The 14,356-nt window shown below is 39.8% G+C and overlaps 1 protein-coding gene across 2 annotated transcripts in view; it reads left to right on the top strand.

The window, feature by feature from the left end:
* The window catches only part of LOC133624650 (endonuclease V-like), a 166,957-nt gene that overhangs the window by 17,606 nt on the left and 134,995 nt on the right, over window positions 1–14,356 (top strand). For both annotated transcript variants that reach the window (XM_061988417.2, XM_061988416.1), the window contains exon 5: window positions 1,340–1,452. In XM_061988417.2, the coding sequence (XP_061844401.1) occupies window positions 1,340–1,452 (113 nt within the window). The remainder of the gene's footprint in view (window positions 1–1,339; window positions 1,453–14,356) is intronic.

Below are 14,356 nucleotides of genomic sequence, written 5' to 3' on the forward strand. Positions count from 1 at the left end.
CATTATGCCTCATTTGTAGGTATATTTCAGCTAATTTAATTTCCTTTAATTTTATCCTCGTTGTATATAATTTATATTTGCATGTCTCATGACACATTATCTGTATGTAGTATTGGCTGCATTTCTGATAGTTGTTTGTATGCCATGTTGTTCCAGACCACAGCAAACATTACCTAGCTTGCCAAAGATTGTAATAAATCCAGTAGTAGAAGACAGCCTGACGTTTCCTTTACCTTTGGCCATTAAAAGCCAGTAATATCCAGGAGTTATCTCACCTTCTGAGTAGCCTCTAATTTACTAATGGTTTCTAATGTTGTAAAAATGTGTAGAATAAATATTACATTTCAACATTTCTGTCAACGAAGATTTGCTTCAGCCTGCGACACATAGTCATTTTGATAGTAGGCTAATATGGCTAGCATAGACACTAACATCATGTGTTGCCTTCATTATTAGACATTTATACAGCTTTTAATTTTTTGCGGCTCCAGACAGATTTGTTTTTTGGATTTTTGGTCCAATATAGCTCTTTCAATGTTTTGAGTTGCCCTTCACGTTCATATTTTGCTGTGTTTGTTGCATTTTTGACGTTCATATGGTGTCAATATTCAGTGTTTTATCGTTCAAAGTAAATATTGTTAAACCCACATTCTTTATTTTCATGTACATTCTGGGTGTCTCATTCAGTAAAAAAATCAAAATTCCATTCCGTTTAAGGCGGACTGTCATAACGTTTTTAGCATTCAATCAGACATTATTGTGAGGTTTTGTATTAGCGTTCTTGGAAAGCAGATATACCGGCCCCCAGACACATGTTTTTTTCTAAATTTGGGCCCCCAAGTCAAAATAATTGCCCAGGCCTGATGTCGTTCTTCCCATGGCCCATCAAACTAGTTACTAAGGCTGGGCTGTCTTCGACTTAGAATTCTAATTGTCGAATCCTATTCGTTAGATTCTGCTTATTGTACACGATCAGTTAAATCTATGGTGTGGTTTTATGTTTGTTTTTTTAATAGAGAAATGAATAGATGGTGATGACACTGGGGGCCTCAGCGGGTACTCAACTCGCCTCAGGTTTAATAACCGACGATTGGATTGCGAGGGTGACAGTCAAATCCGACTCCAAGCATTGAATCGTTAAATCTTCGACTATTTGAAGACATCTTTACTATTTACTGTTTGCAAAATGCATCAATTCCCAAATACACAAGATTTTAAGACACACGGAGATGGTGGTGCAAGGTTCTTTGATCTGTTTTTTGTTTCCTTAGAGACTGAACATGTTTGACAAAAATACAAATATTCAGTCGTGGTTTCTGTCACTGTGTGGACTCTGCAGAATTCGGACTGGCATGCCATTTGGGGGTGAAGTCAGGGCTACCGTGTGTGGGCGTTGCTAAGAACCTGCTCCAGGTCCAGGGTATATACAAAAGTGAGGAACACCAGTCTCAGGTAAACTCCCAGCTTTCGCCAATGATTTGGGTTTTTTTATCCAACACAGGGATTTGTCAACACATGTCAGTCCCATTTGAACTGTTATTTTCTTGTCTTTTCCTTCATTTAGAATATTTTGCTGTTCTTATTCCCCTTACACTCTGTCCTCATGAAACAACTTTTAAGGTGACTTACTATACTTTTTGTAGTTGTACATAAAACTTATTTTATTAAAGGAGCTGACAACTTTAAACTTGGATTTAAAAAAGGAGCAGGGACAAAACAAAGGACATAATCCTCTTTAGAATGTGAAGGTGTGTTTGCTGTTTCCCAGCCTGAGTTGATTCGTGTTGCATACTAATGAAGCTGGAACAACTACCAGTGGACATGTGGCAAAGTTGAACATGGGTTTATGAATATGCTTATGAGGCTTCAGTGACCTATTAAAAATATCAGTTTACTACAATGAACAAACATATTTTGGAGGCATCTAATAGATAAAAAGACCCAACAATGTCGTTGTAGGAAGTGGAAGAACTCAGGGCGTCTGCTGGGGTTTTTGTTATGTTTATTCCCAATATAATGTGAATACTTTAAGGAGAAAACATTGTTGGCAAGCACACGGGTCAGATTTTTCCTGTAGTCACCAGCGTTACAGACTGTCAAGGACTTGTTTGGCGTTGTTGGCGTGACCCCAGTATGCAGAGAAAGGCCACAAAGTGCAGGTACAATTATTATTTAATGAATGCAAAATAGAACTGTCCCAGCTCGGAAGTGCACAGAAACATCAACACTTGTCGAGATAGCATCAATCAATGATGATCCGGTTCTGTCCAGAGAAACAGGGCAGGCATAAGAACCCCCCTGATTGCCAATCAGGGACAGGTGAGGGAGGCTAAAGTCAGGCCACAGGTGAAGTGGCAGGAAATGGAAGCAAATAGGAAGTGAAAACAAGAGAACTGGAACGGAAATAACACCAAGCACAGAAAAATAACAAACATAGTTCTAAACTGTCATGAAGGACCATGACACAAACCCCTCGAAAACCATCATCAAGTTCGCAAAAGACACCAAAGTGATAGACCTGATCCACGGAGGGTGATGAAACATCCTAAAGAGAGGAAATACAGACTCTCAGGGTGGTGCACCAAGAACAACCTGAGGCTGAACACCACAAAGACCAAGGAGATGGTCATTGATTATAGGAGACAGAGAGGGTAACGTGCTCCATTTTCAGTAAATGGAACATGTGTGGAGACTGTGGCCTCCATTAAGTTCCTAGGAACATACATCTTGGATGACCTCACACAGACTGTCAACACATCAGCACTGGTCAAAAAGGCAGAGCAGAAACTTCACTTCCTCTGCTGTAGACAGGAAGGCCCTGCAAAGGGTGACCGGGACAGTGGAGATGATTATCGGCCACCCTCGAGGACATTGCGACATCTTGCTGCCTCGGCAGAGCAAAGACAATCCTGGCAGATAACTCTCACCCTGATCAGCACTTGTTCAAACTCCTCTCACCCTGATCAAGAAAATCCTGTCAGATGGCTCTCACCCTGGTCAGCACTTTTTCAAACTCCTGTCATCAGGGAAGAGATTTCAGTCAAACAGAGATGAAACTGTTTTTACCTGTGGGCAACGTTCCCTCTAAGGTGCGCAATTGCGCATTGCTCACGAGTCCTCTGCGCACAGCAAATCTATGCCGCGCACAAAATCAAATCCCACTTTAAACAAAATAAACAAATAATTTGTTTTGTATGATATTGCAATGCAACTGTGAGTAACAGGTGACGAAAGACGGCCACAACAGATAAAACAATGTTTGTCAACACGGTTAAATTATTGTAACGTCTGTGGAGACACTTAAAGGAGGACAGGAATTCAATCGGTCCCTTTATTTAGCAAAATTGTTTGTCGGCCATAACCACACCAAAACAATACTTTTATCTAGCAATACTGGCCGTTGTCTACCGTACAAACCAAGCCAAAAGCAACTCTTTGTCATCTGTTATATCAACAGCAGCCGCTTGCTCTCTCTCTCACCTGCACCAACACATACACTATGGCAATTAGCCACTGGTGCGTTTATGGCCACACAAAAAGTTGGACAACTCCAACACTACACGTAAAGTGTAAATTTCAGGTCGTTTTACTATGACTCCTCAATCAGTGTGCTTATTCTACTGTCATTTGTTAAGAATGTTATTTTTTGAATATTAATCATGAAATTATGTTACAGCACTACAGAATTGCTAATAAAAATATTTATTTTATGGACAGAAAGTTAATAAACACTTCATCTCATGCAACATGTGAGAAAGGGGAACTAAATGTGATCTCTGAAAGGGGTACACAATATTTCCAAAGCAGGACCCCCACCCAGGCATAAAATACTATAGTGCATAGCTGATTAAAAAAAACAATATCTGAGTGGGCCAAATCACATCCATCCATCCATCCATCTTCTTCCGCTTATCCGAGGTCGGGTCGCGGGGGCAGCAGCCTAAGCAGGGAAGCCCAGACTTCCCTCTCCCCAGCCACTTCGTCCAGCTCCTCCCGGGGGACCCCGAGGCGTTCCCAGGCCAGCCGGGAGACATAGTCTTCCCAACGTGTCCATATACTAGAAAATAATCTCTTGAAAAAGACTATTGTCACTTGATTATAATAATAAGACATTTTAATTTTTATGTCAGGTTTGAGACAAATGTGCTGCTGGTATGACCACAGTGTGCACGTCTGTATTCCACTGAATGCTCAGGGTGTTTGTGCGTTTGCTCACACACATGAACAATTATAGGGAACATTGCCAATAGGCATACCTTGGTAAAATGTCTCCTCTTTAGTTTTGGTACATTAGGCTGCTAAGCATGATCTACTTATTTTCACCAGTATAACCATTGCTAGCGTTGGTTGTAGTTCGTTTTAGTCTTTGTTTTCTGATACAACTGACAATAACTGTTGGACAATTTGACTCACGCATTTGTTCACAAAATGGTGATCCTCGCCCCATCCTTGTTTGTGAATGACTGAGCATTTCATGGAAGCTACTTTTATACCCCATCATGGCACCCACCTGTTTTCAATTAGCCTGTTCACCTGTGGGATGTTCCAAATAAGTGTTTGATGAGCATTCCTCAACTTTCTCAGTCTTTTTTGCCACTTTTTTTTAAACATGTTGCAGGCATCAAATTCCAAATGTTTGCAAAAAATAACGTTTTCCAGTTCGAACATTAAGTATCTTGTCTTTGCAATCTATTCAATTGAATATAAGTTGAAAAATATTTGCAAATCATTGTATTCTGTTTTTATTTACCATTTACACAACGTGCAAACTTTACAGGTTTTGGGTTTTGTATTAAGAATGTTAATTTAAGCATAGTAATCATGAAATGCAGTTACCAGATTAGATAAATGATGATAAAAAGTATGTAATTATATATTTTACAGACACAACGTTATCCACTATATCCCATGTTTGTGCTACAGCCCACATCTCTTTGTGCTAAATGTGCATATTTCAAGGGGAACAAATTGTGATCTCTGAAGGGGTACATGTCTTAAATTATTTTACAGCAACCCCCAAGACATACAACATACAGCTCCTGAAAACTTTTTTTTGAATTTCTATTTAGATTAATTAATCATTTAGATTAGAAAATAGTATTATGGAAATAACTGCTGTTATTTGATTAATAAAACATTGAACTAGTTATGAGGTCAGCTTTGGGACAGGTGTGATGCTGGGATGGCGACAGCATGCATGTCTGATGTTGCTCACATGTCGTCCAAGGAATGCTCAGGGAGTTTGAGCGTTTGCTCAGACACATGAAAAATTAGAGGGAACATTGCCTGTGGGTCATTGGAATATTGAGTATTTTCAAATAGCTTACATTCTCTTTCTCTGTTGCGCTGCTGTTCGTACTGGTATTTATGTATTTATTTCTAATGTGTTATTTATTGTTTGTCTTGTATTTTAACTGCACCTAACAGAGTAGCCACCTGTAATTTTGTAATGCTCTCATGTTTGATGACAATAAAGCATTCCATTGTATTCTATTCTATTCTATGCTATCACATTCTCCCAAGCCTTATCTGAATCATTCAGGTGTTCATTGTGGAAAAACATTTATAGCAACCATCACGGGGGCGGGGGTCATAATGGGCTAAGGAAAAACTATATCCACACCAAAAAAGGTTTGGGGTATAATTCCTATTAATTGCACGACAATAAATAAGTAAATCCAATGTCCAGAGTGGCAGTCTTTGGCAGCAGATTAGATAGACCAGGGGTGTCAAAGTCAAGGTAGAATGAATGATCTATGATATTTGATTAGTATTAGAACCGGCCCGCAGGCCACAGCCGCCTGCTGCTGTTTTGCACGCACCAATTCTCCATCAGTGTTGGCGCTAGGAATTTTCAAAATGGGGTTCATTTTGAAAGTCATCAAGTCATAAAAATGGGGTCCCAGAGTACATTTTTGGGGTATCACTTTTTTTGTAACCGTTTTGAAACAAAATATAAATGTCTGCATTATCCTGTTATATCTCACATTCTATATTGTGTTTTGGAGAAAGGTTGTCATAAAATTGACTTAATTCATTTAAATGATAAATAAATAAATAAATGGGCTGTACTTGTATAGCGCTTTTCTACCTTCAAGGTACTCAAAGCGCTTTGACACTACTTCTACATTTACCCATTCACACACACATTCACACACTGATGGAGGGAGCTGCCATGCAAGGCGCTAACCAGCACCCATCAGGAGCAAGGGTGAAGTGTCTTGCTCAGGACACAACGGACATGACGAGGTTGGTACTAGGTGGGGATTGAACCAGGGACCCTCGGGTCGCGCACGGCCATTCTTCCACTGCGCCACGCCGTCCCTATTTAAAAAAATAATACATAATTCTTCTTCTTTTCTAAGTGTGAACGGTGGAGAGGTCCTCGGGAGGTGATCTTGTGATCACTTCCGAGGATCCTTGATGCCGAGGTATATTCATCCATCTTGCTATGGTCTGGATAGCCTCCTGATCCTGAGCCAGAGCGGGATGGATGGATATATATACAATATCTTTTTTTTTTCTTTTTTTTTTTTCTAATAATGTCTATACTGCAAAACCTTGAGTTGTTAAAGGCCTACTGAAATGCGATTTTCTTATTTAAACGGGGATAGCAGGTCCATTCTATGTGTTATACTTGATCATTTCGCGATATTGCCATATTTTTGCTGAAAGGATTTAGTAGAGAACATCGACGATAAAGTTTGCAACTTTTGGTCGCTGATAAAAAAGCCTTGCCTGTACCGGAAGTAGCAGACGAGTAGCGTGACGTCACAGGTTGTAGAGCTCCTCACATCTGCACATTGTTTACAATCATGGCCACCAGCAGCGAGAGCGATTCGGACCGAGAAAGCGACGATTTCCCCATTAATTTGAGCGAGGATGAAAGATTTGTGGATGAGGAAAGTGAGAGTGAAGGACTAGAGGGCAGTAGGAGCGATTCAGATAGGGAAGATGCTGTGAGAGGCGGGTGGGACCTGATATTCAGCTGGGAATGACTAAAACAGTAAATAAACACAAGACATATATATACTCTATTAGCCACAACACAACCAGGCTTATATTTAATATGCCACAAATTAATCCCGCATAACAAACACCTCCCCCCTCCCGTCCATATAACCCGCCAATACAACTCAAACACCTGCACAACACACTCAATCCCACAGCCCAAAGTACCGTTCACCTCCCCAAAGTTCATACAGCACATATATTTCCCCAAAGTCCCCAAAGTTACGTACGTGACATGCACATAGCGGCACGCACGTACGGGCAAGCGATCAAATGTTTGGAAGCCGCAGCTGCATGCGTACTCACTGTGCCGCGTCTGCGCATCCAACTCAAAGTCCTCCTGGTAAGAGTCTCTGTTGTCCCAGTTCTCCACAGGCCAATGGTAAAGCTTGACTGTCATCTTCCGGAAATGTAAACAATGAAACACCGGCTGTGTTATCCGGCACAACAGTCAAGGGGTGCATTCTATGGCGGGGCTGCGTTTTCCGGCACAACACCTGCCGCAATACACCGCTTCCCACCAACAGCTTTCTTCTTTGCTGTCTCCATTGTTCATTGAACAAATTGCAAAAGATTCACCAACACAGATGTCCAGAATACTGTGGAATTTTGCGATGAAAACAGACGACTTAATATCTGGCCACCATGCTGTCCCAAAATGTCCTCTACAACCTGTGACGTCACGCGCAGGCGTCATCATACCGAGACGTTTTCAGCAGGATATTCCGCGCAAAATTTAAAATTGCACTTTAGTAAGCTAACCCGGTCGTATTGGCATGTGTTGCAATGTTAAGATTTCATCATTGATAAATAAAATATCAAGACTGTGTGGTCGGTAGTAGTGGGTTTCAGTAGGCCTTTAAAGTTCAAGTGCACCTCTCTCCTTAAGTGTGCATGTGTGTGGGGATGAGTAGATGTGTGCCTGTATGAAGGGTCTGCGTGAGCAAAGTATGACTGTCAAATGTGATTTTAACTGTAAAATTCAATAAAATATATTTGCAAAAAAAATAAAATAATAATAATAAAAATACAAAAGAAAACACAATTTTATGCATATGTAAATGTATTCAGTTATAAACATTCATTCACTTTCTTCTTTCCTTCATGGATCTAAACTTTACTGCTGCCGGTATTTTTTTCTATATTTTTATTGTAATATTTTCAGAATGTGTTTGTTCTATTTTTGGCCAAAGTAAGACAAAGAAAACAATCTGAAGTTGTCTTTATTTTTTAGTTTTAATGCCATGATTTTAATAGTCCCTGAGCTAAAATGAGTTTGGCACCCTTGAGATAGATGAGTGTGGAGGTATGGTGGCAACTAAACAGAATGAGCGTGTCATCACCAGCACCAACCAACACCTTTGAGAATTTTGCCGTTCAGCTCCTTGAATAGAAAGTTCTACAAAAAGTAGAGAAACGTCCGGCAGTTGGTCAGAATAACTTCACCTGTAAAGATTATAGTGCATTTTATATTTACCCTGAAATTTCACTCAAATGCCCAATATCACTAACATTTTCGAAGTTGTGTATTTTTGTGAACAAATTCTATACATCAATTCTGTGTGCTGTAAATTGTAATTTTACATCAGAGCGAGCCTTTTAAAAAATACATTGTTTGTGCAAACAGCCCAAGTTGGTCACAAGAGTTACACACTATTAGTAAAGGTAAAAAGGACAGTCATTTACATTACAATAAACAACATTACCACAATGTATGAATAATTGGACTGTAGCTGCTAAGCAACTCCAACCAATTGAAATGTCAAATTCTGAAAGTTTTCTGACCTAAACTGATGTTAGCACGTTTTGTGTATTTTAGCAGTTATTAGCCATGACCTTCCAACATACCAAACATGGTTAGGGATGGGCACACTGCATTATAGAGATGAAATGGTATGAACAATTCTACAAAACCCAAAACCAGTGAAGTTAGCACATTGTGTTAATGGTAAATAAAAACAGAGTACAATGATTTGCAAATCCTTTTCAACTTATATTCAATTGAATAGACTGCAACGACAAGATATTTAATGTTCCAACTGAGAAACACATTTTTTTTGCAAATAATCATCAAATAATCATTAACTTAGAATTTAATTAATATTTAATGAATAACACAGTGCAAAAAAAGTTGGCACAGGGGCATTTTTACCACTGTGTTACATGGCCTTTCCTTTTAACAACACTCAGTAAACTTTTGGGAACTGAGGAGACCAATTGTTTAGGCTTTTCAGGTGGAATTATTTCCCATTCTTGCTTGATGTACAGCTTAAGTTGTTCAATAGTCCGGGGTCTTCGTTGTGGTATTTTAGGCTTCATATTGCGCCAGACATTTTCAATGGGAGACAGGTCAAGACTACCGGCAGGCCAGTCTACTACCCGAACTCTTTTACTATGAAGCCACACTGTTGTAACACGTGGCTTGGCATTGTCTTGCTGAAATAAGCAGGGGCGTCCATGATAAAGTTGCTTAGATGGCAACGTATGTTGTTCTTGAACTGTTCGACAATTTTCTCACGCATATGTTCACAAAGTGGTGACCCTCGCCCCATCCTTGTTTGTGAACGACTGAGCATTTCATGGAAGCTGCTTTTATACCCAATCATGGCACCCACCTGTTACCAATTAGCCTGTTCCCCGATGGGATGTTCCATATAAGTGTTTGATGGTTCAGGTCTTTCTCAGTCTTTTTTGCCACTTGTGCCAGCCTTTTTGTAACGTGTTGCAGGCATCAAATTCCAAACGAGCTAATATTTGCAAAAAAATAATAACGTTTTCCAGTTTGAACGTTAAGTATCTTGTCTTTGCAGTCTATTCAATTGAATATAAGTTGAAAAGGATTTGCAAATCATTGTATTTAGTTTTTACTTACGATTTACACAACGTGCCAACTTCACTGGTTTTGGGGTTTGTACATTTCAAGGTATTTATCTGAAAATATGCCCGTACTTGACTTATCAATTTATTTTTTTATTGAAACTAATGTTATGTGCCTCCTTGCGTTCATCGCTCTTTCATTCCTGCACTGTATCCTCTTCCGGTCCAATTCACATTTTTATCTTCAGTAACTTTACATGCTTCACTCTATATAGTCCTGTCCTCCTTTATGACTGATAAAGTCAACAATGTGTCCCACAGACGCACAGTAGAAACAAATGATTCACAAGTCCACTGTATTCTGTCTTGGACCAAGTTCTGCCTTTTCCCATGAAATCAAGTAAGGGTGTAACAGTACGTGTATTTGTATTGAACCGTTTCGGTACGAGGGGTTCGGTTCAGAACGGAGGTGCACCGAACGAGTTTCCACACGGACATATTAAGTAACGCACCACACATTGTGTAAACAATGCACACTGAGGCACAACACACGGCATGCTAGCAGCGACCAGGCTACTACAACATGCAAAAGCCAGAGCTGGGAGACCCTCTTGCCTCGTTAAGATCTCCCGTTTGGGAACACTTCGGCTTTGCGGCGCGATACAACAATGGATAACATCGCTTCAACGAAGATAAAGACGAGCGTGGTGCAAACACCGCATTCAAGCAGCCTCTCCTCGGCGAGTCAGGCAGGGCTAAAGCAATAACAAATGCTGTTGGTGTTTTTATAGCAGCAGATTCAAGACCATATTGCATTAAAAACTAGATTTTGACCAACTTCTATGGTGGAAGAACAATGAGCCCACATATCCTCTTGCTGCCAAGTTAGCCAGGCACGACCTCGCCATACCTGCTACCTCCGTGCCCAGTGATACGGTATTTTCCACAGCTGGAGACATTTTAACTGCAAGCAGGTCTGCTCTTTCTGCAGACAATGTGGATAAACTGATTTTTCTGGCAAAAAACTTGAAAAATTGAGTGAAAGTCACCAGGTTTAAAGGCTGGGGGGGGGGGAAGAAAAGTTAATCTGAGGCTGAATTTACTTGAAACTGTTTAATGTTGCACTTTTTGTACAAACCCCGTTTCCATATAAGTTGGGAAATTGTGTTAGATGTAAATATAAACGGAATACAATGATTTGCAAATCATTTTCAACCCATATTCAATTGAATGCACTACAAAGACAAGATATTTGATGTTCAAACTCATAAACTTTATTTTTTTTTTGCAAATAATAATTAACTTAGAATTTCATGGCTGCAACACGTGCCAAAGTAGTTGGGAAAAGGCATGTCCACCACTGTGTTACATCACCTTTTCTTTTAACAACACTCAATAAACGATTGGGAACTGAGGAAACTAATTGTTGAAGCTTTGAAAGTGGAATTCTTTCCCATTCTGGTTTTATGTAGAGTTTCAGTCGTTCAACAGTCCGGGGTCTCCGCTGTCGTATTTTACGCTTCATAATGCGCCACACATTTTCGATGGGAGACAGGTCTGGACTGCAGGCGGGCCAGGAAAGTACCCGCACTCTTTTTTTGCGAAGCCACGCTGTTGTAACACGTGCTGAATGTGGCTTGGCATTGTCTTGCTGAAATAAGCAGGGGCGTCCATGAAAAAGACGGCGCTTAGATGGCAGCATATGTTGTTCCAAAACCTGTATGTACCTTTCAGCATTAATGGTGCCTTCACAGATGTGTAAGTTACTCATGCCTTGGGCACTAATGCACCCCCATACCATCACAGATGCTGGCTTTTGAACTTTGCGTCGATTACAGTCTGGATGGTTCGCTTCCCCTTCGGTTCGGATGACACGATGTTGAATATTTCCAAAAACAATTTGAAATGTGGACTCGTCAGACCACAGAACACTTTTCCACTTTGTATGAGTCCATCTTAGATGATCTCGGGCCCAGAGAAGCCGGCCACGTTTCTGGATGTTGTTGATAAATGGTTTTCGCTTTGCATACTTGCACTTACAGATGTAGCGACGAATTGTATTTAGTGACAGTGGTTTTCTAACGTGTTCCTGAGCCCATGTGATGATATTCTTTAGAGACTGATGTCGGTTTTTGATACAGTGCCGTCTGAGGGATCGAAGGTCACGGTCATTCAATGTTGGTTTCCGGCCATGCCGCTTACGTGGAGTGATTTCTCCAGATTCTCTGAACCTTTTAATGATATTATGGACCGTAGATGTTAAAATCCCTAAATTTCTTGCATTTGCACTTTGAGAAACGTTGTTCTTAAACTGTTTGACTATTTGCTCACGCAGTTGTGGACAAAGGGGTGTACCTCGCCCCATCCTTTCTTGTGAAAGACTGAGCATTTTTTGGGAAGCTGTTTTTATACCCAATCATGGCACCCACCTGTTCCCAATTAGCCTGCACACCTGTGGGATGTTCCAAATAAGTGTTTGATGAGCATTCCTCAACTTTATCAGTATTTATTGTCACCTTTCCCAACTTCTTTGTCACGTGTTGCTGGCATCAAATTTGTTGTCTTTGTAGCATATTCAACTGAATATGGGTTGAAAATGATTTGCAAATCATTGTATTCCGTTTATATTTACATCCAACACAATTTCCCAACTCATATGGAAACGGGGTTTGTATGTAGAAGAAAAGTTTTGTCATTTTATTTAATCTGAGCAACAACTTGAAGCAGTTTAATGTTGCACTTTATATGTGGAAATGTTGCGCTTTATATGTAGAACGGTTTTGTTAAGAAACCATTTCTGAGCCTTATCTTATTTAGTTTTTATTTTATATATGTTGACTGCATTAACCCTGGCAATGGACCCTGTGTGTATATGTATGTTATTGTTATGCTTAGCATTCATGACTGCCTGCTGTTGCACTGATCAGCCTAGTGGTGGCTCACATCCATCACACACAGAGCTATTTTAAAGCAATGTTAAAAGGATAAAGCCATTGTTTACAAATTTTGGTAAATAAATAACCAGAAAATGTATATTTTGTTGTTTTCTTACTGTACCGAAAATGAACCGAACAGTGACCGCTAAACCGAGGTACGTATCGAACTGAAATTTTTGTGTACCGTTACACCCTTACTATCAAGTCATTATCAATTGTTCTTCTCCATGTTATGAATGGTCTTCCTATGTTCCGCCTTCCATCTATTGTCTTCCACTAACGTGCTTTTTGGGGGATTCTGTTGTCATCCATCCAGATAGCGTGTACAAGCCAAACAACCCTACGTTTGCTTGTGGTTTGCGTCAGAGATCCTGTCTTTGTTCTTTGTCATACTGATTCGTTGATACGATATGATATCCCTAAAATTCTTCTTAAGCACCTATGGTGAAAGGCATCCACCTTCTGTTTTACCTTAGCTGTCATTTGCTACGTCTCAGATGCAACACTGGTGGAACTACTGCTTCTTATGTTGGGAGTTTTAGTTCTAATTTGAGATTTTTTATTTTCCACGTATTGTACAAGATGCCAAATATTGAATTGGTCTTTCCAGTCATTATCCGTATTTCTTCAGTGCTCTTCCCATCGTTGCTAATGTTGCTACCGAGATATTTCAAATTCTCCACCTTCTCTGTTGTTTTTCCATTGATGGATCAGTTCAGGGCTGCAGCTTTTGATTATTTTATAAATCTTGTAATCTATCGATTAGTTTGACTAATCGAGTAAGATACAAAAAATGTTATGCTTGCCATGACTTACTGTACATAATTTGTTCTAATAAATTCACATCTACATTTAAATTAAACTTTTAACATGTGGGCATTAACAGGCCTCAACTTGTCAGCTTTTTGTCATTACATGATGCCTTTATCTCTATTTTCACATTTTGATAGAGGTACAGTAGGTATTTTTTATTATTATTTATGTTTTATGTACATTTATATGTACATGTAGATGCTGTTCTCTCGGGACAGATCCATTAAAGTAAAAAAGTTAAAGTACCAATCAGTGTCACACATACACGAGGTGTGTCAAAATTATCCTGGGAGGTGAGGGGAGCAGTGAGCAGCAGCGGTAATCATTTTTGGTGATTCAACCCCCAATTCCAACCCTTGATGCTGAGTGTCAAGCAGGGAGGTAATGGGTCCCAATTTTATTGTCTTTGGTATGACTCGGCCGGGGTTTGAACTCACAACATACTGATCTCAGGGTGGACACTCTAGCCACTAGGTCACTGAGCAGGCATTAAGAGTAGCAATATGTCGTATCGGAATTAACTATACACAATAAAACATTAATAAAATGATTTGTCACATTAATGGTTTTTGAAGTAATACCTTTGTGACATGAAAAAAACACAAGGAATGTAAAAAAAAAACGTGGCGTTTACTTTTTGATGTCAAAATAAAACTCAAAGCAGTTTAGGTAATGAAGATGAAGTCTAAAAAACAAGCTTTGTTCTTCTCCAACAACGCCTCCTTGTACTTCAGTGCAACAGTTTTTAAAGAGGAGTGACACCTCTCACATCGAATACA

This window comes from Nerophis lumbriciformis, linkage group LG27, assembly GCF_033978685.3.
Source record: "Nerophis lumbriciformis linkage group LG27, RoL_Nlum_v2.1, whole genome shotgun sequence".
Taxonomy (NCBI): domain Eukaryota; kingdom Metazoa; phylum Chordata; class Actinopteri; order Syngnathiformes; family Syngnathidae; genus Nerophis; species Nerophis lumbriciformis.